This window comes from Labrus bergylta, chromosome 19 (genome assembly GCF_963930695.1).
Source record: "Labrus bergylta chromosome 19, fLabBer1.1, whole genome shotgun sequence".
Classification (NCBI taxonomy): Eukaryota; Metazoa; Chordata; class Actinopteri; order Labriformes; family Labridae; genus Labrus; species Labrus bergylta.
Window position 1 is genome coordinate 17,025,632 of NC_089213.1, and position 25,310 is coordinate 17,050,941.

Sequence of the window (25,310 nt, forward strand, 5' to 3'; positions counted from 1 at the left end):
TAGCCTAAAAGTTACCAAAAGGTGACATTACTCCCCTAAAAACCTTTAACCTTCAGTCTTCTTTTCACAAAATGTTAAATTATATATTTGAATCATTATACCCCATTCCTAGCTGCCATTCTTATCATCCTCATCAAAGACCAACTGTGAACTCGGGGACCTTGGGGACCAGGGACTTTAGGGGCTGCTAAGTGTGTGTATAGCAATGGGTACTTTGAGTTAGCCTTGTAGAGCTGAATTGTTGATCTGGTGGAGACACAGACCACAAGGGAGTGTAGGCAGGGGCGATTCTAGAGTCTGTTGGGGCCCCAGGCAAGACATATTTGGGGGGCCCTACAACCTGTATTTATCACCATTATGTCTGCCCTTGTCCCAGCGCTTACTCCGCTTCCCCGTACTTCCTGGTACATTTGTTGACTTTTATTGACAAACTTTGGTTTCCACAGCAATTATGCTGCAACGCTTAGCAGGGCAACGAGAGTGAGTGCTGTCAGATGAGGACCCCTTAGGGCCCTGCCACTCCAGGCAGACGAAAAAAGGACAAAAAGTTGCACTAGAACACATCACAAAGACTACAGCCGACGGCCAACCACCACTCACGTTCTGTGCATACGTTAGAGGAAATAACTCTCCATGCCAGCAGGCGACGGAAGTCCATTGTTATCATACGAGAAGACCATATTCACACCGCTGTACTACTATAGGTAGCCTACTAATCAAGAATAATGTCTGATGAAAAGTTGAAAATGGCACTGGCGTTGTCAGCCCTTGGTCTTTTAGTGAAAAAAGAAAAGAAGAGGCGGAGGCGACAAATAAGGAGAAACCGCACTAATGGGTGAAAGCATGGGTACTACAGCGGCAATTTCAAGGGGCTTTCCTGAACCCGTGTCGAGAGCTGGAGATAAATGAAACCTCCGAACAGCCAATCAGAGAGATCCCTCTCACCCACCGCCGACGCCGATTCAACATGTCGACTCGCCTACGAGTAGCGACAGAGCCGGACACACCAACTAGGGCGACGACCACTCACCGACGGTCCAACTAGGACCGACGGCCGAGGATCTCCTTTGTGTGTCAGGGCCTTCAGGGGCCCCTTACTGGCCTGGGGCCCCAAGCAGTTGCCTGCCTTGCCTGTTGACAAGCAGCACCTCTGAGTGTAGGAATATTTCTGTAGCTTGTGAAGAAGCATGAAGAACTTAAAGGAATAGTTTAAGAAATAGTTCAGATATTTTGATTTCAGTGAGCACTGGCCGTAGCGCTCTCTGCCTTATGTACACAGCATGTGTGAGAATACAAGGCCATTGTGTGGTTCACAACGTTGTCCAAAAAGAAAGGGCTGTTTACGTCAAGGTCCAATCACTAAAAAGTTCCTCAAATAGTATGTACACGTACACTTACACTGAAATGTTATTTTACAGGTAGGACTTTTTAAGTGGCAATGTTGGTGTTCTTCGTGACCCTGCCTGCTTCGCTTCTGTGAAGAAACTCCAGCCGGCTTCCCAGAACAGAGACTGTGCTGTACATGGAACAATTATTATTAATAATTTAGCTTTAGGAGGGGGGGGGGGGGGACTTGCATGGCTGAACATCTCTGATTGGTCGATTACTCGCAGCATTCAGACGATCGTTTTGCATGTTAGCACATCTCATAGTTCAGTTGGGAACACAGACATTAATGGACTAGAGAAACATTTGGATCCCTTTAGAAGTAGCCCCTGGGACTAAAAGCACTGGGGCACTGTTGTTGGAAAGCAACTTCATTTAATGCTTCTCATTTTCGCAGATTGTTTAACTCTCCAAACCTTTCCTCAACACACCTGCACATGATTTTCTGCTGCTTTTAAGAGAATTTCCCACTCTAAACTTCTGCTTTAAAAAATGTGTGAAAGTGTGGGGGTGTTTTTGAAAAGCACCAAGGATATTATACATGTCATTTTAGAGAATATCTCTTAAACAAGATGCACGACAAACCCCGAATGCTGCTGTGCTACCAGCCAAGCACATCTGCTGTGTAACACAACCTCTTATCATGAGTGACCTCCGTGGCTTTCACTTTTTTCTAACACAAGGCACAGAGTCATAAACCTATCAGGAACACGTGTTCGGTTGTGTGTGTGTGTGTGTGTGTGTGTGTGTGTGTGTGTGTGTGTGTGTGTGTGTGTGTGTTTAGAAGGTGAGTCAGTACAAGAGAGTGAGTTAAAGATATGAATCTGAAACTCATCCGTCACTGTCCCTGTTGATGAGGTACTTAAAACTATTATCTCAATCTCACTTTGTCTGTGTCTGTGTGTGTGTGTGTGTGGGTGTGTGTGTAGTGTAAAGTCTCTATCTGTTGTGTTAGCCTCATCATCTGCATTAAGCACTCCTGGTGAAAAAAAAAGTTTGTGTTTGTTTTGGCGTGTGTGTGTGTGTGTGTGTGTGTGCGTGTTTGTGTGTAGGTGGCATTGTTTACTGGTATACTGAGCAGGGTGTGTGCATGTGGGTGGGTGCATGCACATGTGTGTTTATGTGTGTGTGTTTGTGCGTGTATGTGTGTGTGTGTGTAGGCTTGACAAGTGGAGAGCATTGTCTCTGTGCTTACCTGCTGACTGTGCAGAAGGTCAGGTTGACATTGAGTGTCTGACTGAATGAGAAAAAAAACCCTCTCTGTATACAGTATATTGCTGTCTCTCTCTCTCTCTCTCTCTCTCTCTACCTCACCTCATCACACTACAAGAAAGTAGCCACAGCTCAGTACCTCATCATACAGTCAGTGGGTGAGAGCACGAGAGGCCGTGTTGAAAGATATGAAGCACTGACAGTGAGAGGAGGAGGAGGAGGAACTGGAGCTGATGGAGGGAGAACGTGTGTTGTGGAATAAACAAATGAAACAAACATCAGCGGATGAATGGAAGGCTCGTTCTCCCTTTTTCTGATTAAGCTGGCATGGCTTTTTTGATTACGAAAACTGAAAATTAGGCTGTTTATATATTTGCCAAGGCAGAGTAACAGAAAGAGGATAGGGATAGAGGAAGTAGTAAACAAAAGAGTTTAACGTAGAGGGAAAGAGTGAGCAGTGTGGGTAAGAATAAGAGAAGAACAGGATTGAGGCAGGAAAATTCAGGAGCAAGGGCAAACAAATCAAAAAGCAAAAGGGAATAAATCTGACCTGATGTTAGAAAATAGAAAAAAAAAAGAGGATGAAGGAATTGTTTTTTTAAATGGTGAAGACAGTTGCCAGTGCCACCTCTCCAAAAGGAAGAGCCCCCCTAATAACATATACACAGTATTTGACTCAACAACCAGAATCACAATCTAGTATTAAATACTGTTACTGAAACAAAAATAAGTCATGTTGTTTTATGTTGTGGTATTTAATGATGTGCGCTATTATTTGTCATAATATATTTTTTAAAGCGATCATCTTTGTCTATTTTTCACCTGGGTTTAATGTTCCCCTCTGACAACACAACCCTCAGTAAAATTGGTCTAGAACCGCAACTGGTGAGAAAAGTGTAAAAGAAGGACAAAAGAATATAATGAATGGAGGAGGGAAGAGACGAAGATGACAGAAAGAAGGAAAGGAGAGAAAAGCAGAAAACCAAGAGGATGGAAAGCAAAAAGATGAGGAAATCTGAGTGAGAGGGGAAGAGAAAGATCGAGGGACGACAAGAGAAGGAAATGAAGAGAATGACTCCTCCTATGCCAATGGTTTTGATATAGGAGGAGTGGTGAAAAATCAGAGAGTGACGGAAAGAGAGAGAGAGAGAAGCAGTGACTGTGGTGTGAAGGAGTGAACTCAGACAGTAAGAGAGAGAGAGAAAAAAAAGGTGGGGGGGGGGCAGTCACGACTAGCACTCCATCAGCATGGCTGTAATTGAGCAGCGCTCACAGTTCACAATGACCATAATGAATCATTTATTACTGCTTAAGGGGCATTAACACTAACAGGGTACTTAGCGTTACACTGTATGTATGAACAGGAAACAGCTGTCAGCTACACTTCAAACTGTCACATTTACAGACAGAAGTGAGAAATACGCTGTTGTGTAGTTATAGATTAGTTGTAATATTCATGTTCATCTGTGGTCTCTTTAGTTCTGTGGCTATTTTGTATTGAAAGTAAGTGATAGAAATTAGCTACCTTACATTACCTCATGATACTGACGCATCATAGTTTGCCAAAAAGCAGTATAAGGAGTCTGTGTGTTCATATTACAACTTGTGCATTTTAACTTTTTGAGTTATTGACAGAGTGATGGCAGCTAATGAGCTACAGGCGCTAACGTTAATGTAGAAACAGAGCAGAAAGCTTGTCGTCAGCTCTGTTTATTTTTAGTTGTTCGTTCTACTCTGTTGGTCACAGGAGCAGCAAGGTGGTGATGAAAAAAATGCCGCCGGCCTTCAAAAGCCAGTGACTATAATTAATGTGGGCATAACAGCTTTGTTACCGGTTTTATTTCCTCATGTTTGCCTCAGTTGTAGCTGATTGATGTCAGATGAACAGAAACAGACTCGAGTTAAGGACACAGACTGTATAAAACATGGACGTGGTATCAGTGACATCACCCATTGTGTTTTGAAGAGGCGTTATGAAGCCTGATGATGTCAGTCGCCATATTGGAGAAGCTGATTCCGGCCAACTTGTGGCTAGCAGAGGAGAAGGTGAAGAGGTGGAGTGGAGATGGGTGTATGAATATCTTGGTGCCTGAGACAAGCCCATCTGGCTTTTCAAACTGGTCAACTTAGCATATTCCAAACGATGAAAAAGCACAAAAATAAGCAGACATTTTACAGTGACTCATAAAGTGAAGGCTAGCCTCCTGGCAAACAACTATAGCTAATGAAGAAATTAGCTATAGGGACCAAAACCATTTTCAGCACAGGACTGTGATCATGGTACATTTTTCAATAAAATTGAAAATCTGATCATGGGCTGGAATGGGGACTTCTTTGTTTTTGGCCCCAGCCTCAGGTGGACACCTAAGGAACTGCATTTCTTTGCACTTGTACATTGGCTACATTTTTCAACACTAGAGGTTGCTTCTCGGTTAACAATTTTAACGTTGCTGCCAAAGTGGTCAGAGGTCAACAAAATTGAAATCGTAAAACATTTTCAAGCTTAATATGTCATGAATGCTTTATACATCAGTTTTAAGTGACAAAAGTGTCCACTATAGTATTTGAAATTACTTGAAAAAAACGTTCAGGGCTACTTTTGGTCTTCCTCCCCAGTAACATGTAGGTGTCTTTTTAAACTTTTTAATTCATTATATCATTCTACCACTTAAAGAGAATTGTTACCACAATGTTTGTGGATGTCCAATCTCTTTTATGGTTCAAGAAGTCAACTGAAGGAATAAATATCCTCCTTTTGTTGATGCTATATTAAGGGAGATTTCTCAATTTCTTTTCCTTTGGCTGTAATACTTGGTTCATGTGTTTGTCTAGTCTTAATATTCAAGATAGCTTGAACACTGTAAAAGCTTTCCTCTACCATCACATCCTGTACGCTCATATATTTGATGTTTATTTCCTCTGCATGGTGTAGTTTCATGGTAGTTTTCTATACAAGCAAAAGCAGAAACAAGAAGTCAAAACTGAAAAAGTGTGTAGTTCTTGATGGCCCAAAATAAAAAAAACGTTGTTACTAAATTACATTTTGTTTCACCGAGCTGTTCCCAGACACACAGAGAGCTTCAGCAAAAACTGTGGTTTTTTTATTGTTCTTTAACTTGAATGAATAAGGTTTTTCTTTTTTTAAATCAGTTACATTTCTTTTTGATTACATTTTAAAGATGTATTATTTTTTAATTATTAATATAATTATGTATAATATGAAATATATAATCCCTATAGCCTATAGTTGTGGCCAACAGTTGTAGACAGGAGTTCTTATGTTTTAATTCCACTTAGAGATCCCAGGCCGGGGTCAGGTACCAAACAGCACACGATGGTAGAGTTACAGTCAACATGTCTGAACAATGTGTTTGCTGACATGAAGGCTTGGGCAAAAAACCTAACCGTTCAGGTAGTCGTTCTAATGCATCAGAAATACGAATGCTCCAAAACCTTTTTCCACACACTGTAACCTGAGTACTCCCTCGGAAACTCTTTGATAAATGGAACATCTGAAACAGACTCTGCACCCTTTCACCCCTTTCACCAGAGAAAAACACATCATGCTGTGACCTTTAATCTGACCTCCATCATCTTCTCTCTCTCTCTCTCTCTCTCTCTCTCTCTCTCTCTCTCTCTCTCTGTGCAGGTAAAGGAGACCTGATCGGGGCGAACCTGTCCTTAGATGACCGAGTGATTAAGACCAACGCAGATGTGAAAGCACTGACCTACTGTGACCTGCAGTGTGTGAACCTGAAGGGACTCTATGAGGTGTTGGACCTTTACCCTGAGTACTCGCATCACTTTGTGCAGGACATCCAGCAAGACCTCACGTACAACCTGAGGGAGGGACACGAGACACATGTGAGTCCATCTGAGTCCTTAAGGTGCTGCCATCGCTGCTGGGTGTTATAAAAGTCAGACTTAGTCCATTGCTTTGTTTTTCTTTTTTGCAGGCTTCACCAAAAAAATACATAACGTCTTATAAATGAGCAGACCGGCTTTAATGAATTTGACTTTGATTTAGTGTCCCAGTGTGTCGAAAAGTTTTTTAGTTTTGTGCTGCAAGAGAACACTGGTTATTGTAGTTTATATTAATGAGGCCCTCTTACGCTCACACTAATAGAAAGTAAGGGGTAGGAAACCTAATGAGGGGTGGATTTGGACCAGAGTGCCTCAAAGAGATAAAAAACAAATTAAAATCTAGTTGTTTTTTTTAACTCACATTTTGACTCAGTTTTTAGAAGTACCTTTTTTATCAGCTCTTTTGCTTTGTTTTAATAAACTGCATTACTCTCCATAGTTTTGGATATTTTTAATAAAATAATAATAATGGAAAAGAGGAACAAAAAAAGTTGGTGTTGGAAGGGTAAGAAGGAGATTTTTTAGGGTGACTGGAGGGGAGAGAGGATTATGTATCGTATTAGACAAGTAAAGAGAGAGAGAGTGTGTGTTAGTGTGTATGTGTACGTGTACGTGCCTGAGAAAATAGCCGGGCCACTCTGATGAGCTCTGCTGCTGTAATTACACTCAGGTGTTTCTGTTGCTTGCACTCAAACGCTACTGGCGCACTTACACACACACATTCACACTCACACTTCTTGCTGCAGGGCTTTTAGGGGCCTAGACCTCCAGACTGAGTGGAGTTAAAATGAAGACAGGGAAAAAGGAGCTGGCTCAGGATGGAGGATGCGAGTGTGAGCGGGAGAAGATTGCCAGAGATTACTGTTTGGATATTACTGCACTGTTACCCGTGTGCGTATCAGTCTGTTAAAGTGAATTCTTTTCAATCATAGGAATATGATCACCTCGTGCCACGCAGTCATTTTTTTACTTCCTTGAGGACACTAAATAAAATGAAACTGCTGATTGTTGTGGAAAAGGCCACATCTTGATTGCTCTGTCGTGCAGTTCATTTACCGTGTTTCCTCTCTTTTCCAGGTGAAGGCCAGACTGACTACAACAACTGTAGATATTCAGGTAATGGACCACACTCACACTGCAACTCACTGATTGATGATTTAACAATCTAAAGGCAAGAACGTGCCCCTCTTTGTTTCAGCCCGCCCAGAACGTTTTAATCAGGCCGCATTAGAAAATAATGAAACTCAAATGAAGTTCAACAGCAGATCTATTTCTCTATCCTGACATATAAGAAGTCTGCAGGGCGACCTCCAACACTGATAATGGAGTCGATCACTCTTTTACCCTTAATTATTCTAATGATGGGGAGAGATTTTTTTAAAACTTTTTTTTTTAGGCGAGAAGGTCGGCAAAGGAGAAAAGATCAATCCCTCGCAGAATGAGCTAGCAGCATCATTAAAACACAGCAGGCCCAGAAAAGACGGCGATGAAATTCTCCACATGCTGTCAGGCTGCTCTTTGAATGCTGAGAATCTGCAACAAAAAAAAAATATATATATATATATAATCTGCTGTCAGGTATTTTACAGAGAAATCAATCCGGCTTTGTCGTAGCCATTAACCTCGCTCTCACTTGGAAGTGAGGTCACAGGCTGCTGATCAGTAGGGTACCTTTTCGGATATAACTTCTGTTATTGTGTCCTCTTCTTAAGGTTGATCAGCGTCACTGCTGAGGTCTTTCTGTTTGTTCAAAGGGATGTCAGAATTCACCAGTGTAGCCTTCATTAATCTGCAGGTCACATTTTTTGCTCTTAAATGTTTACAGGGGATTTTTCTGCTCAACCTCGTCAATCATAAATCCAGCTGAGTGGTCTGCTTTTTGCACATAGATGTCATTAGTGCATATTGAAATCACCCCAGGGTCATGGTATTAACCAAACAAATACAGATAAGTGTATTCAGCATCTTCAGAAGGAGCAGAAAACATGAGGATGGCAACATTTGCTCTGACAAAATATGAAGAATTGAGGCATTTAAGCAAAATTGACATCAAGGCTAATGCTTCAGATGAGTCAAATCAACATGAATAGATGTTGATGATAAGCTCTCATTTTCTTTCGTTATGAAACCTCAAAAATGTCTAATATCAAATCAAAGGCCAAAGATATTCATATCAAACATGTCATCATGTGTTTGTGTTGTTTTTTTTCTTTCCAGCCCAGGGTGGGAAGAAATGGACGAGTGGTTCAGGGTTTTCCGCCCATCATCGAGGGGCAGGAGAAACAGGAGCAATACGAGGAGGAGGAAGAGGAGGAGGAGGAGGAGGAGGAAGAGGAAGACGTGGGCATGTCTGTACCTCTGTCATCAGAGCGGAACAAAGCGGGACACCTCAGGGACTCAGGTGGGAAGTCTCCACTGAGCCGACCCAGCCAGAACTCCAGGAGGTCCCGGAGGAAGATCCAGGAAATTACACTCACCACATTAGACCCGTCCAACCTCAGCCCGAGGTAAGTGTGAGAGGTATTGATTTGCCTGTGTTGGCCTGTGTCCCTGTTTCTATGTGTTACGTCTGTTTCTGTCAATCTTTTATGAGTCGATGCGGTGCAAACCAGAGCTGGGATCTTCTGACAATTCAAAAGTTTAGTTTAAAGAAAGAAAAATACTTTTATGAACTTTTGTTGGTACTTTCACTCAGCCCAGTTACTTATCTTCTATAATTTGAGCCTTTGGGTGGGGTTGAACAGATTAAACAAATGAGATGAAACAAGAAAACTGTTTGTATTTTTACAAAGTTCGGAAAACTCTTTCCCTCTTTTTTTTACCAGTGTTTCTGATACAACTTTACTTTACTTAACTTAACTTTTACTTTATAACTTTAAAAACACAAACACAAATATATTAACTATATGACAGTTTTCCAATTAACATATTTATTATTTTTAATATTGATGTTGTTCATACATTTCCTTCAGTTATTACAGTATCAGTAACAAATCGTTTCTTTCTTGCACACACTTCTGTCTCTCTGCAGGATAGTGGACGGTACAGAGGACAGCCAAGGAAGGGAAAGTTCCCCGGCCTTCTCCTTCTCTCCTGGACGAGGTTGTCCCGGCAATGAACCAAACAGTGCCTCAGCATTCACCACAGGTCCTCTCATCCTTCATCCTCCTTAATCACAGCAGTTCGCCTCTCAAATGTGATCCAAAACTATTTACATTCTCATAAACTTCCGACATGCTGGGAAGTGAGAAAAGCTCACTTCCAAATCCATGAAGTTCGCTCATATAATGAGGACGATTAATGTAACGTTGTCTGTCAGAGGCCTACATTCATCAGCTGCCCCCATGCAATAACTGCTGGGTGCACATTTTTATTTCTTAATCTGCTGTTGAAGCAATCTTTGTAACGTTCAAATTTGTGTCACAGATATGCTGCAGATCAGCACAGCAGAGCTTGCGGCGAAAGCCGAGGAGACGAGAGGACAACTGCGAAACCTCGACCAGCAGGTAGGACTCTGTGTGTTTGTGTGTACAAGTTCAAAAAGTGAAAGAAACTGTGTGTGTGTGCGTGAGAGAGAGAGAGAGAGAGAGAGAGAGAGAGAGAGAGCGAGAGAGAGAGTGAGGGAGAGTGAGGGGGAGAGGCAGGTGGGCCCAGGTAAGCACTAGCCATATGGCTATAACAGCATGTCAGGTTCAAACCAGGTGAAGCAAAATCAAAGTTGTGATATAAAAATTACCGTGCCAGAAGAAGTAATACTATCAATGCTAAGTAATGCTAATGCTAGGTGCCATTTCTAAACCATCTAAATCCTGCATTCATTGGGTTTTAAATGAGCAGTACAACACATTTGCCACTTTATACTAGTTGGAATATGTGAGTATTATTACATTGTGTTATATTTTTAATGTTGTATGGACTTTAATGGTCAATTTTTCATCTTGAAACAATCCCTTCACACACAAATACACACACAGACCATCGTGCCGTACCCTATGGTTTTGATTGGCGGGTGGCTAAATTGGCATTAGACTTTTTGGCAGGTGAGGAGAAGTGTTTGCTTCCTCCTGCTAAGCCTCAGTCTGGATCAGCGCTTGGATTAAAAAGAAAAAGAGACCTGAAGAGAGAGAAATTGAAAAGAGAGAAAGGAAAATTACAGAAAACAAAAAGAGAAACAAATAGGGAGCGATGGAAAAAAATGGAGTGTGAAAGACAATTGAACAGCATCCTCACAGTTATACAAGCCCCTTCTGTTGTCCTGATCCTATGTCTCTGTGGGTTGCCCGTGTTTGACAGGAAGTATCCCAGCGTGGTCTTGTAGGTTGTTAATCCTCACTCGCATCCAGCCATTCAGATCACCATAGGAGATGAAAGCAGGGTGCTGGTTTACAGCCTTTCTGCTCTCTCCACAAACACAAGTACAAAATACGAATGAAAGCATTGTTTTCTTTTTATGCAGTGCACGCTGGATTTTTTCCAATTTGTTTTCAAAAACAGGATTTATTATCAACAAATAAAAAATGTGTATTCATGCTTGTATGAACCCATTTGCTCAGTGTTCAGTTTGTACACTGATTCAGTGGTGTGATCAACTCATGCACATTTCCTCATACAGTGCGATGAAAATAAGGTCAAGTAGTTGTTGTTGCATTATAGCTAGAGGATTTATATTCACTGGAGAGCATCTAAAAACCAATGATAACTCATTTAACCGTGAAAATAAATGCATACTGTGCTGGACAGCAATTCGTAATCATTCATTTTGCTGATTTTGACCTGACTCACGCAAATGTGGCAACAATTTTAATGAACTACAAATTGTGTGAACAGTAACAAACTGGTCCTGACCTCTCATCTCTGAACTTTACCCTTTAATCCTTATACTTCAGCATGTCCACAGAAGGGCTCGTTCAAATGGGAGCTGAAAGTCATTAATATGCTGAAAGGGAGACCTTTGTGCCCTGTCATCAAAATCACAAGAAGGAGGGCTGGAACAAACAGATTTCTGAGTAATTGCACTTATAATTACTTGAGCTGCTGCCATAAAACACTTAAAGATCACCACTACACATACACTTGAAAGAAACAGTGTGAACATACTATAGACTGTAAATAGGAATGGAGGAAGCCTGAGTGACGTCACCCATCTGCTACTGCACGGGGCTCTGGATGCTCATCAGCAGCAGGCAATCAGTTCAGACACAATCCTAACTCTTCACAACTCGTATCATTCATGAAACCAAAACTGATGCAGTATAAAAAACATCATGGTGTGTGCCCATGAGGACAATAACTAATCAGACAGATATCGTTTTTGCACCAGGATGTAAACATGTTGTGTATGTATGTGTGTATCTACAGGGCTCCAGGATCTACAAACTCCAGGATTTTTGCACTTCTGCATTGGCTTCATTTTTCAACACCAGAGTTTGCTGCTTGGTACATACACATGTATGCACAGCAGTGGCGATTCTAGAGTCTGGCAAAAATTCAATGGGGGAACCAGCGTGTATCCCTATTATGTCAACCAGTTTCCTGACGCTTATTCTCTTTCTCTCTCTTCTTTTTTCACTCCCCAGATGGATAATTCCTCTTCATTTTCGTTCAAAAACTTTTAATACGTTTTTGATACGTCATGGCGAAATGACGAAATTTTGAGCCACTGCTTGGGTTTAAAGTTAGTCAGCCCTTGGGGTCCCCCTACTGGCTTGGGGCCCCAAGTAGTTGCCTGCCTTGCCTATTGACAAACAGTGTCTCTGATGCACTGCAGTAGTGATCTTCTTAAGTTAAAGCGAGTTAACAGTGCATACATGTTAAAGTGGTATAAATAGATTGTAGGGCCACTTTGGGAAGGTAACGAGACATTAATGTTTTATGTTTAACAAATACATACACAGAGCAGCAGTAGTATGTATTTGTTGGTGTGAATTGATTTTGGATTAAAAAGAATGAAAAGTTAAATTGATCCCGATAGAAACTTGTTTTCAGACGTTTATCAGCACTTGTCTGCTGTCTCTGTCTTGCAGAGCGCTGACAGTGAAACAGGAAATTAGGGATTAAGTGGAGACAGGAGGGGAGGGATGAGGGAGGTGTGTCTGAAGAGAAAGTTTGTTTTGGTCTGGAAAATCTGCTCTGATAGCCACATAGTAAGCCTTTAAACACTCAAAGCTGAGGGAAACTGCAATGCCAGATGTTACTTCTCTGTAAACTGGTCACTATGTGCAGGATATTACCATTCAATACACACAACGCTCATTACAATGGCTGCTGCAGGGTTGGTGTTAGACAAAGTGGTTTAGAGCACACTGCAGAAACAGCCTTATTTTACATTTTTGCACAACAAAGATTCTTGATAATTGATACATCTGACTGTTAAAAAAAGGCAGAATGAGATGTTCATTGTCAAAAAGATTACTTACACAGCACAGGACAAAATCAGCAAAGACATGAGAGGAACCACTTACTCAACAGGGGGCGCCAAAACTTACAGAAAGTGAACGTTCCTCACAGGAGCTTCACTTACACATTCTAAATTCATTGATATATATTTCAGCATAGCCTGTTATATAGACTGTTAAAACTGCATCTATGACACATACTCTAACTTGCTTGTGCTCATTAAAACATGTTCAATCAATCAATCAGACTTTGTTTAATAAGCTCATTGCAGACAAATTAAATTGCAGAAAAAGTGATAGACGAAAAAGTAGATTGTAAAATCATTGAGAGATGAATGCACACCAATAAGATTTTGATAAAAAGATGGGTAAAAAAGAAATACAAAGACAAGACATAAAACAATGTTGTACATGTTGCGTGCAGTTAATTATTATAGTAAAATACTGACTGAAACTTACTGAAATTGAAAGGGAGGTTTATTTGTTCAGGCGTTTTAAAACACAACAAATTAAATAATTAATGTAAAAAATCCTTGAAAACTAAACTAAAGTAAAATGTGTAAAAGATCAACCAAGCAGGAGCAGTTGGCAATTAATGAACTGCTGATTATATTTGATGACTGTATTTATGCACTGCACTTACAACTTCAACACATTAATCCAGACTGAGACATTAACTGGTTTATTAAGTATCAGCATCGTATGATTAATGTTGTTTAGGTTTAACATGTACCTGCAATGGTTTATAGCCGTCCATGGCTGCTGGTTTTGTCTGATTGTTCTCACAGATGGTTGTCTCGGAGGTAGGAGAACTGGAATTATGTTGACAGCGTTTCAGATTGGACTGTCCTGACACTCTCTGCTTTTTCTATTTTTATCAGAGCCAGAGTTTAGACCGGGGCTTTTATCAGCCACTCCAGAGAGGGAGAGAGATGGCAGAGATGTGACAATTGTAGAAGAGGGAGAGGGGAAATATTTTTCTCTGTTAAAACTATTGTCAGAAGGGACTCAGAGTGATAGATCAAAGTCAAACAACTGCAGTGTTTAAAGGAAAAGTAAGTATTTCATATATGAAAATAGATAAATTGACATTCGGAGTGGTTTCTAAGAAAAATCATTTCTACCAAATTTTACATTTTACATTCGCACATAAATGTTGTATTCATAACATCAATTCTTTATCCATATTACCCAGAGAATAATCATGAACACCCAGCCATATTTGTTTTGAAGAGATCACAATATACTCAAACACACACACACACGGCCTGATCCCCTCTACATGTGTTCACATGAGGTCTGCAGCAGTTTCCACCTGCAGTGTGTGTGTCCTGCTGAGGGGCTGATGTTACTCCAGTAGCACTGATGTGCATGATCGGCCTGATGAACATGGCGAGTGCTTTGACTGGCAGAAGCAGATGGCACGTTGGCAGGGCTTCATGGCTGTGCCCTCTGTGGAAATGCCTCATGCAGAGAGCAGCTAATCACCACCCCGCCCTCATCATAGGAATGACCAATTATAGCAGCACGATGCTACATGCAAAACGGCAGGCAGGAGACGAAAATAAGAAATACAAATTTGACCTAAAATGACTGACCTGAAAATATCAAATTCATATTTCTTTTCTGTAGCTAACCATGGCCCGGTTACTTGTACAGTATATCTTGGGTCTCTTTGATCCTGGTAAAGAGTTTGTATTTCTTAGAAAGTTCATCTTAAATCTATAATCCAGTAGAGTGTTGTTAAATTGTTGCTAAGTTGTTAAAATTCTCTATTTTTAATGCTAAGCTTCAATACTTCAGTAAAAATTGTTGAGCTGCCTCTATGCCAAAAGGAGAATTATTGTTAAATGTTTCATGCGGCCAAAAAAAAAAAAGTGTTTGTTTTTTTATTTTTTGTTGTGTTTGTTGTTGTTGTTGTTGTTGTTGTTGTGTTGTTGTTGTGGAGAAGCAGTTAAATTTATTTTAAACTGCAATCTGATTTAAGGCTGTACATGACCTGAGTTATATTGGACACACCAGCAGGACATTGTAAAGTTGTTGTTTTTTGAACTTCATGCAGTCTTACCTGAAACCTGAAAGCTACTGTAGCTAAATGCACACTGTGGTTGCTCCTTTCATTACGTCACTCCCCTGGTAAATAACCCATTCAATGTTTTACCAGTTAAATGCTTTTAATGTTAAGAAGTGGCTGCAATTAATATTTGGATAGCATTACCAGATTTGACACGGCTTAAATGGCTTGAATTAAAAATGGTGGCCATCATCAATGAGATCAAATGTCCCTTGATCACATACTCGCTCTGTGTCCTGTGAACACCTTGCAAATTAAAACCCATAGGTTCAAATCAAGCTCATTCTAACCCTATGAGACAAAAATGAGAATCTAATTTTCAACTTATTCTGTCTTATTTATGTCTGATTCGTTGCTCAGGACCCTTTGGAGCAATGAAAAGACAAGTCTTTAATGAAAAATACGACTGAATAAGGAAAATATATTCAAGCAGCAATTGAAAGATGTATGTCTAATTTTTGTCTCAAGAAAATTTCATGAGATCTAATGGAGATCTCACCTCTGTTTATACAATGTCTGGTGATTTTCTGAGTGATCACTCTTACTCATTTGGCTGCTGGCTGAGGGGAAGAGTTGCTAACCTCTACACTACAGACTCCAAATTTTATTTAGTGTTGATCATGAAGATCAAGGAAACAAAGTTAATTCATTTTCAAAAATTGAAAGATCTATCTACAAGTATGAAAAACGAAAAAAAAAAAAAAAAAAGCAACATTTCCGCACACATAAAGAGCTGGAACCATAATGATGTTTATGCTTGAAAAGTAAATCAAACAATTATTCAGTTAAAAAAAGCAAGAACAAATCATTGCCCTTCTCGTTTAAGTGGTCTAGTTGACTTAAAGTTTCCACTCTATGGGAATTTTTTTGAATGATATGAATGTGTGTGAAAATAACTTTTGATTAAAACATACTAAATGTAAATAAAACATGTATCTTGCACATCCCATGAAGTCATTGCCCCGAGTCTTAATATGGCAAAGTGGAGCTAAGATTTGTATGATACGATGTATATAAAATATGCCTAAGGTGTTTTTTTTTTAAACTGTTGAGATTAAATTGAGACCTCTTGTCTAATTTTTCTAAAAAGGAGACAACTGTAAGACACTCGTACGGCCTCAAACTGCATCGCGCACTATTCTCGTCTTTTTCTTGGCTACGGTTTGGATGAGACACAAGGCAATTCAAAACATAGACTGTGAACCTTCATAGTGAGACCTCACACTAGTCTAATTGTTCCTCTAGCTGAAATCTTGGATTAAGATTTATAAGAAATGCAAGACAATTCACTCAGAGCTCAAGTCGAGATATCAAATAACTCATGTTCTTCATGCAGACATGAAGATCTTTAGATGGTTGTGTTACTTAACACCGTAGGATAACTGTTTTTTTGGACATGTTTTCATATTTGAGTTTTTTTTTTCGTTTTTTTTGAAACAACTGATGGTTTTCGTTTGTGTTTGCAGGTGGGCACCCTCGGGAGAGAAGTAGCTGACCTTGGACGAGTGATGAACAGGATGGCCCACCTCATGGAGACCCTTATGTCATCAGTGCCCAAGCCTACACTAGTCTGCCCCGCTCACTACTCTCCAGGACAGCACACATACCTGCCCCACCCTAACCCTCCTCAATCCCACTCTTCACCCTCCTCCTCTCAGACTGCCTCCATCTGGATGGACACGCCAATGTCGCTGCCCTCCTCACCCCTCACTTTCCCCCAGGGCTGTGGAGGAATATACCATCAGGACCCCCTCACACATATACCCCAGGAACTCCAACTGCGGTACACTGCTTCCCCCAGCTCAAATTTACCCATAACTCCCAACTTATCAGAGCTGCAACTACAGCCAATCATCACGGAGTCTCACATGCTTTCCTCGCCCCTCAGCTCACCAGAGAGCTCCCACTTCACAGACAGGGTTTCTGGCTTACACAGTTCGAGGGTGCACAGTCCAGCTTCACAAGACGGGGGAGACGAGGACCCTAATCTGAGCATTGAGTGCTTTCCGCAAACTGGACTTGGGGGGACATACCCTAGCCCACCGAAGGGTTTGTAGCAGCCTTCACTCTGAAACTTTTTCTGGATTCAGCAGGACTTTTTCCAGGTTATTTTTAGAATATGTATGTTGAACTAGAGCACATTGAATAACTTTGGTCCCCCGTATCATTCAAAGAGATTGCAGGGATGCAACTCTTTTGTTTAAAAGGCACGTGTTAAAAAATCATGTTGCATGAAGCAAGTAAAGAAGGATTAGGTGTGTTAGCTTTACCGTATAAAAACGTAGATGTTAGACATGATGATGAGGTTCAGGTCATCTCTCTGGACACAGATCAGCCCTTTACCCACAACTGTGGTCTTTACCTGGGGGCGGGGTTATACATAACGGAGGACAAGAGCGATACAGAGGAGGAGAGAGCTCTTTCTGACCTCTCTTTTTTTTGCTCCTGGCGTGATGGTTTCAGGTCAACTAGGCTGGTTGGAGCAAGACAAAGCAAGAGTGCTGGAGGTGAGATTTGGAGAAAAGGAGGGGAGATACATACAGTAGGCAGTTACCATTCGTCCCCTAATCCCCCTATCTCCACCATTTGTTGTCCTTTTATCCCTTCTTTTCTTGCTCACTCAACCTGCACCCGATGCTCTGGATTGCATGGACCAGTGCGTGACTGGTGGGGGCTGGTCGGACTGGGAGCACAGAATGGTGTGAGAGGAGAGATATGGGATGTATTGTGCTCTTTACCCCAAGCCCCCTAGGGAACTGAAGAAAGTTGGTTATGGAATCGGGAAGTAGGGTGGGGGGGTTATGTTATGCCTCGGGCAGCACAACCCCTGCTGTCGTCTGTCACACCGAGCACGGGGACTCTTTCTCCCTCTTTGTCCTTTCTTTTCTCCTCAAACCTCTCTCTGGCGCTCTCTTTCCTCTTTCTCTCGCTCTGTGCATGCCTTTCTGAGCCTTTTGAGTAGTGCCTGTAGACACAAATTAACATGCTGCATGTCACCCAGTGGAAATCCAGCTTGCCATTTATCTATCTATTTAAAGGAAACATGGTTCAATCTTTTAATAACCGAACCTGGCATTTACTGATGCATATTTATTGGATGTTGGGTAATTTTTGACTAAAGGAAGTCGCCCCCCCTTGTGAAGAGGCCTGGAGGAAAACTGCCAATATTGAATTGGTTTATGGTCCATGATGTCGGCCTTTTCCCCGTTTGTCACCCGGGGTTTTCAGCTCTGAGGTCCATTTTCCCAGCTGGTCCGAGTGAAGGCAATATTCCCTTAAAGAAAAAAGCACAACAAGGACATAAAGACACTTTTATATTTCTATGAATGTATCAATACAAAAAAATGTATTTTTTTACCTCAAATAATGCAAGAGTGTGGGATGGCAGTAAATGATGCTACTGTATATGAGGTTATGGCAGTGCTGTTTGCTGGCCAATGCAATCTTAAACCAGGAAAATGGTCCGAACTATTGTCCACACAGATCTACGGTTTCTCTTTTGAATTCATGTGGGTTTGAATCTGCTTCTCTGCAAATGGAATGTACTGTAATGGAACATCTTTATTTCCCTTAACATTTTGATATTTAATAGATACAAAAACAATGTTATGCTAATAAAAGACAAATATGACTGTTATGTCCTGGCCTTTGCTTATGCTCAGTGTTCAAATATATTTTCATTAAAGCTGGACAGACGTTAGTCGAGGTTATGGCATCAAGGAACTCTGTCTTCTCTTAATATACATTATAATCTTTACGACCACCATAGAAAATACATTGATGATAATGGCTTTCAAATATCTAGTAAGCTCAAATTTTAGGTGCAGATAAAATGGCATCATTACACTCTTCTCCAGGCCTGAAGTTCAGGAAATAAATATTTCTGATCGGTTACATGGACATTTGTTTTTGTTTTTTAAAATATGCATTGTTTTGTCACAAACACAATTTTCCAGATGTAACCTATGTATTTTTTGTGTGTAGGTTGATACAATATCCTGTTGACAATGTAGGCCTAGGCCTACATATATTTTGTTTGTGAAGCATAGCAAAACCAGCCATAGCTTATGCTAAACCACATCAAAGCGCCATGTTGTAAACACTTTGAGCTAAATGCTAACATCAAGACGCTAACTAATTTACAATTGCTTAAGTTAAGATACTGCATTTAGGCATTTATTCTGTGTATCATCTCTGTCTATTATGTTAGCATGCTAGCATTTGCTAATTAGCGCCAAACAGCTAAGCCCAAAAAAAGGCCAAATGGGAGATTTGAAAGAGAGAATAAATGAGTAACTTTACTAAAATTATGACTTTTAACACCTGAAATGTCTAACAGTATCATCTTCCGGACAACTGCCAGCATTGCAAAGCAACACAGCTTCATGTTAGCATTATGGCATTAAAACACAGACAGGTTTTAAGGGTATTAAATATCCTAAGATGTAGCTTCTTATTATCTTATTCTGCAGCTTTACGGCTTACACTTTTATACACAAACACAAAGTGGTTATAGTGCAAGCTCTCTTGTCATGCGCGACTATTGTGTGTCCACACTGTGTTGATGACAGCAATGTGTATTTGTCTTTTGTATGCTTGTTTGTCTTTCTTTTGTATCGTGCTGCTCCGGTTCATCTGAGGTGAAAGCGCTGCAGTCGTCATGTTTCACAGGTGACGTAGGCGGGGGATTGAAAACTGTGTGTGTGTGTGTGTGTGTGTGTGTGTGTGTGTGTGTGTGTGTGTGTGTGTGTGTGTGTGTGTGTGTGTGCGTGTGTGTGTACGTGTGATGTGTATTACATTGACACATCTGTCAGAGGTCCAGCTGCTCTAACCTAGCAAGGTTTTGCTCATGTGGGTCCATGAATGTATGCATGTGTGTAAATACTTTTAGAGGGGGGTAATGTGTGACTTTAAAGAAAATATCAAAATAGCCCCCACTTTGACAATTTCTCACATGTTTTACTGAGTAGTTACAGGTGGTAGTGTGTGTGTTTGCACTGAGGAAGATTATTTGTGTATTTAGCAGCGCCTCCAGCACATCTGTGGGAATGCTGTTATAGCCTGGGGTCTTAAAGGCCCATCCATATTTAATGGTGTACAGACAATCCCACCCTGGCTGTTTATGCATCGTTCTATCCACCTGCTAGCAAGCTCATCTTTAATTCACAACTTACCACAATCTGTCATTAGCAAACGGAGGCCCATCTGCCTTCCCCTTTTGCACCCTTGCTTTGCTCTTTCCCAACAGTCATGATTTTCAATTAAAGTTGAGTCTGACTTTGATGGATGGAGTGAAAAAACTGAGTAACATTGGGGAAAATAGGGAAAAGTGCAAAAACAATGCTAATGGGTTTTTAGAAAAGTTGGGATGAAGGATGATGATGCAGTTGATCACCGGATGATTTTCCTTCAATGTCTAGCTCAGGATGAGAAGCTCAAATGGTGCTTCATTGTCATGCTACTATGTTTCAGTTCTGAAAATGTCACAAACATTGAGATCTATAAAGTCACCATTTCACTGCACAACTACTACTGAAAATAAAATCTATATAAACAATCCGAAGGGCAACTCATTAGATACTGTCAGACAACAGCTAACATTTAGCATTTCATTTTTCTAAGGTTTATTTTTTTACAGGAAGCTGTGTAGGGACTGCTCAATTATAATGATTGGCATTAATAGTGGCTAATAACCTAGGCTTAATATGAGAACAAGCAGATATCCATGCTGCTATCCAGCTAGCTTAAATGTATTATGTGCCATGTGGGAGAGGCAAAAACAAGCGAAAGTGCTTCTTTGAACAAGTGTGTTCACTGTTTCTATGACTATACCTGTCATAGAAACAGAGATTACATGCCTTTAAGTGCAGGAAAAGCTTTTTCAGAATTTCGTTTTGAAGGAAAATTCAAACTCCAAAATATCGTGAAAATATCTAGGCCTATGTCCACTATTTCTGTCATGTTAGGGCCAGATAGTAGCTTACAGACGGCAGAAAGAGCTTCAAATGTATTTTGATTCTAACACTGAAACACATTTAAAGCCGTGTTTCATAGTCCCTCTGCTGCTTTATGTCTTTCAAACCCACTCTTTTCACATTGTTAAATACTGGCCCTGACAGAAATACAACAACTATTCATCACTATCCACTCTATCTGAGCACACACAGAAATGCTGTGCATTTAAACACACACATGCAAACACACACACACTCACTCTTCCATTCAAATAGCACTTCATCCTGGTGAAAAGAGCCTCTTCAGTTGTGTGTCGCCACAGATTGCACTACTGAAAAACTCCATGGCTGTGCAGGAGGTGAGAAATTCTCTCCCAGGTAATACAAATCTGTCCGTTTCTCTCTTTTCATCTCTGCAGATAATAGAGATATGTTGAAATCTGCCAGCTGTGGTGAGGTGTTTCCATTAGTGTTAAAGAAAAAGAGGCAGAGCTGTGAGCTGAACCAAGGACACATTTATTATTGTGTCTGATTGGTTGTGCTTCTACTTTTGAGTATGTCTGTATAGATCTGGTTTCTCTGCCATGTATTAATTTGAGATTGAACATGCACATAAAATACAGAGAACACCTTCTACCTAAGGGCTTTACATTTTTCTGTCCCACTTTGGGTGAGACAGCAGCCATTGTTGTACATTCAAATGGTTTCATTTGCATTGGCGTAGAGCAGGAAAGAGGGGAGGGGGGACTCTTGCAGGACACTTTGTGTGTTTGATAAATGACTTCGCTGCTCCCGTAGGTGCTATGGTTGAAGTGATGGTGTTGGTGGGAGGATATGCAGAACAATGCGCATGTCAGAAGCAGAGATTAATAGTGGTTCCCTCTCTAAGAAGTGCAGGTCTGACTATACCCGTCATAGAAACAGAACCGGTTGCTAAATTACCTCTTTTGTTGCTCACCTGTCACCGAGGCGTCTGGCATTTAAAAGCAGCATATGGATCATCACCATGTAGAGCTCTTGCTAAATTGTTGTCTTCTATTGTGTTGATGTTACAGTGATTTAGGTGTCCCTGCTGAATAGTCTGGACCAAATCGTTCCCTCATTCTAAGGAGGCAGACTTTTTTCTTTCTTCTATTTGTGAACATCTGGCAGCTTCAAACACTGTTAGGCTGCTGTTTGTGATGTTCTTTTGCATTCTGCTGTCAAAGTAGATTTTTATAGGATAAATTGCCAAAATGAGGTTAAGAAAGTCACCGGAGTCGTGCAGCTTTTCATTGAAGTCATCTATTCAGAGAGAGCAAAACATTCAGCTGTGTGTTCTTATGCTATTGGTAGGGTTCTGTCTTTGTCTTTGTCATTTGTCTGTGTTAGAGCTTAAAAGAACAAAACTATTTATTTGGGAAACAACGTGACAAAGTGAAAGGCGTTGCTGATAAATATACAGAGACATATCACTTGAATCTAAAGCTGCCCTGTGGCTATGTGGAGCTTTAAAGTGTGTTTCAGCTTGTTTTGCTCTTTGGCTCGGTACATTACCTGTGTGATTAACTTGAACCACTCTCATGGAGTCATTGTTTTTTTTTGCTGCAGCAGACATCAGCAAAATAACTCTAGAGAGAAAGACAACCAATAACGTCATGGGTCATTTAGCATCTAAACAACTAGATATTTCCCCCCCATAGTTGGTAGATACTTAAAGCATAAATAAAGAAAATGACAGTCCATTTGTTTACAACTTTTATATTTGAGACTACATGTCATTATGTAAGTTAAACTTCATGAGTAAGATTGCTGCTTTACCATCAGAAAAATACCATTTGTAATTATATTTTTTTTATCTGGCAGGCCTGTTTTGAAGTATTTGATGTAATACATAAATGCACGTATCATTAGAGCACCACTTTATTTGAAGGCTTCCTGTATAAAGTGTTTCAGCTGGAACTTTCTAAAAGAGATATTCAAATGCTGTTTTTGTGTCTTTGACCTTAATTGCTGCTCTAAGCCAAGTTTTCCGTCACATTTTAAAGCACTTAATCTCTGCTCAGTGTCAGCCCCGGCTCCTGAGGACCGTCCACACAGACCTAATTGTACAACAAGCACATTACAAATCACTTGAAAACAACAACGGTGTGCATGTACAGAAGACCCAAGGCTCTTTAAGGCATGCATCGTAAGGACAAGCCACCTCCATCAAGGGTTGAAATAGCCACCATGGATCTTCATAAAGAAGGCAAAGTGTCCGGCAGCTGACATCCATCTGAGTCTCCCAGGGTCCCCAGAAGATGTGTTTGTGTGATTGTGTCATTTGTGGCTGTACTTTGCGTGGTGGCAGGTAACAAGAAGGGTGGAAAAGAGTCTGGTGAGAATGCAACATGCCCTGAAACCAATAGAGTTTGTATTTAGCTGTTCACTTGATTTTTCATTACATTTTGAGTGCAGACAGAGGGATATATCTGCAATAAAACGAGAAGGAGATGCATGATTTGCACACAGGACATAAAATAAAACACTGAGATACATATTTAGATGGGTTCTGATTACTGCATGGTGATAGCTCTTTTAAGTTGCCAAAGTCTCCAACACGTATTGCATTCCCTCCCAGACAGGTATATGTCTTAAAGGGTGCTACTTCTACCAGCACGCTCGACTTCACCGGTTATTGCAGGGAGAGCACAGTGAATGACTGTCATTACTCTATGTGGACGAGTATATCCTCTACTGAGACGTATACACAGCAGAGTTCCTCAGAGGATTACAGTCATAAAATAGGCAGTCACATGAGTTTTGAACGGTGTGTCATTCCCTCAGACTCTCACTTCTTGTCTCCATTCATGCTCTTTTTTATACATGTTATTACATTTGTAGGTCAAGTTTGATGCATGAACACTATAACTCAGTGCTCTCTCTTTTTAAAGTAAACAGTGTTTTAACCTAAGATTTGAGTTTCTTTTATTAGGACCATATAATTCGAGATGTTCTAATACTAGCTTTACCTTCTTGATGCAGATTCACAACAATGGGGTGACCGTATTCTAGCGATAAGTGCTTGCGCCCCATGTAGAGAGGCTAAAGTCCTCCAGAGCAGGCGGCCCCGGATCAAGTCCAACCTGTGGCTCCTTTCCTGCATGTTGTTCCCCACTCTCCCTCTCTCCCTCTCTCTCCCTCTCTCTCTCTCTCTCTCTCCCTCTCTCTCCCTCTCTCTCTCTCTCTCTCTCTCTCACTCGCTCTCTCCCTGAGTCTCTGACTCTGCCCACTGTCTTATCTCTAAAATAAAGGCATAAAAAGCCACAAAAATATAGCTATAGAAAAAAGATTCAGAACAAAATTAGACAACAAACAACAAATATACCCTACATAGTATTATTTTACAGCTGTGTGTCTATAATAACAACTCTGTATGGCAACCCCTCCTCGAACTCTTTTACTGTGTTGAATATTGCCAATCTGCTTTTTACTAACTATGACTAACTCTCACATGTACTGCTAACACTACATACACTACATGTTGTTAGCTATCATACAACTAATGACTTGAGATGAATTCCTTATCAGTGCTCTAAAACTGTCCTTTTAGAGGCAGGCACAACAAATCCATGATAGTACAACAGAACAATTCATTGTGTTGACTACTGTATTGATAGGAAAATAAGTTATCCATGCTATTTTCAAGGTTAATCAATTATGGTATTATTGTTCTTGATTGGAGTACTTTAGGATACAAATCACTTTTTTTGTATTTGTTTTTTAAAGATTCTTTTTTTGGCCCTTTTTGTCTTGAAAGGGAAAGTACAGCTGAAGAGAAACAAGACATCTTGGGGGAGTTGGGTATGACCCTTATCAAAACCGAATTTATCTCAGGACCCTTTACAAAAAGAGCTGCTGTAGACTTTGATCATCTGTTGTTTCATTTAGAAGGACCCAACATGAATCCACCGTGAGCAAGCACTTGGCAACAGCAGCAAAGAAAAAACTTTCTTTTACAGTCTGAAACGTTGGGCGGAACCAGACTCGCAGTGAACACCTTTCTGCAATTACTGGATGGCGACTCGCAGAAAAGGCCTAGGGTCTGAGTTACAAACTGTGAATGGGGCACTCATTTCACCAACTGAGCCAAACCGGCGCCAAGCTCCAACAGTTATCTGAGCTGTGAGAGTGGGTATACAACTTCTCAGAATCCTTAATGTAGAAATTCATTAGACTAGTGATCCTTCCTTTTGTTATCAGCTGAGCTTGCACATGTGATTATGAGATGCAAACACTAAATTAACCCTCAAACATTGTTTAAAAAAATAAGCAAATGTATCAGTATGGGCTTGAGCATCCTTTTTTATGTTCTTCTAAAACTAAGCAAAGTCTGTAAATCTACATAAAAGGTAGAGTACTTGCAGCAGTGAGAGAGGTCGTGTGGATCATTTGGTTGACTTT

General features: G+C 40.6%; 1 protein-coding gene across 1 annotated transcript in view; it reads left to right on the forward strand.

Annotated features, from left to right (window-relative positions):
* kcnh8 (potassium voltage-gated channel, subfamily H (eag-related), member 8) overlaps window positions 1–18,562 on the forward strand; it is a 59,879-nt gene extending 41,317 nt beyond the window's left edge. The window contains exons 11-16 of the mRNA XM_020648060.3: window positions 6,248–6,462; window positions 7,540–7,578; window positions 8,680–8,969; window positions 9,494–9,609; window positions 9,889–9,968; window positions 16,398–18,562. Of these exons, the coding sequence (XP_020503716.2) occupies window positions 6,248–6,462; window positions 7,540–7,578; window positions 8,680–8,969; window positions 9,494–9,609; window positions 9,889–9,968; window positions 16,398–16,988 (1,331 nt within the window). The 3' untranslated portion in view covers window positions 16,989–18,562. The remainder of the gene's footprint in view (window positions 1–6,247; window positions 6,463–7,539; window positions 7,579–8,679; window positions 8,970–9,493; window positions 9,610–9,888; window positions 9,969–16,397) is intronic.
* Window positions 18,563–25,310: the final 6,748 nt, after the last annotated feature.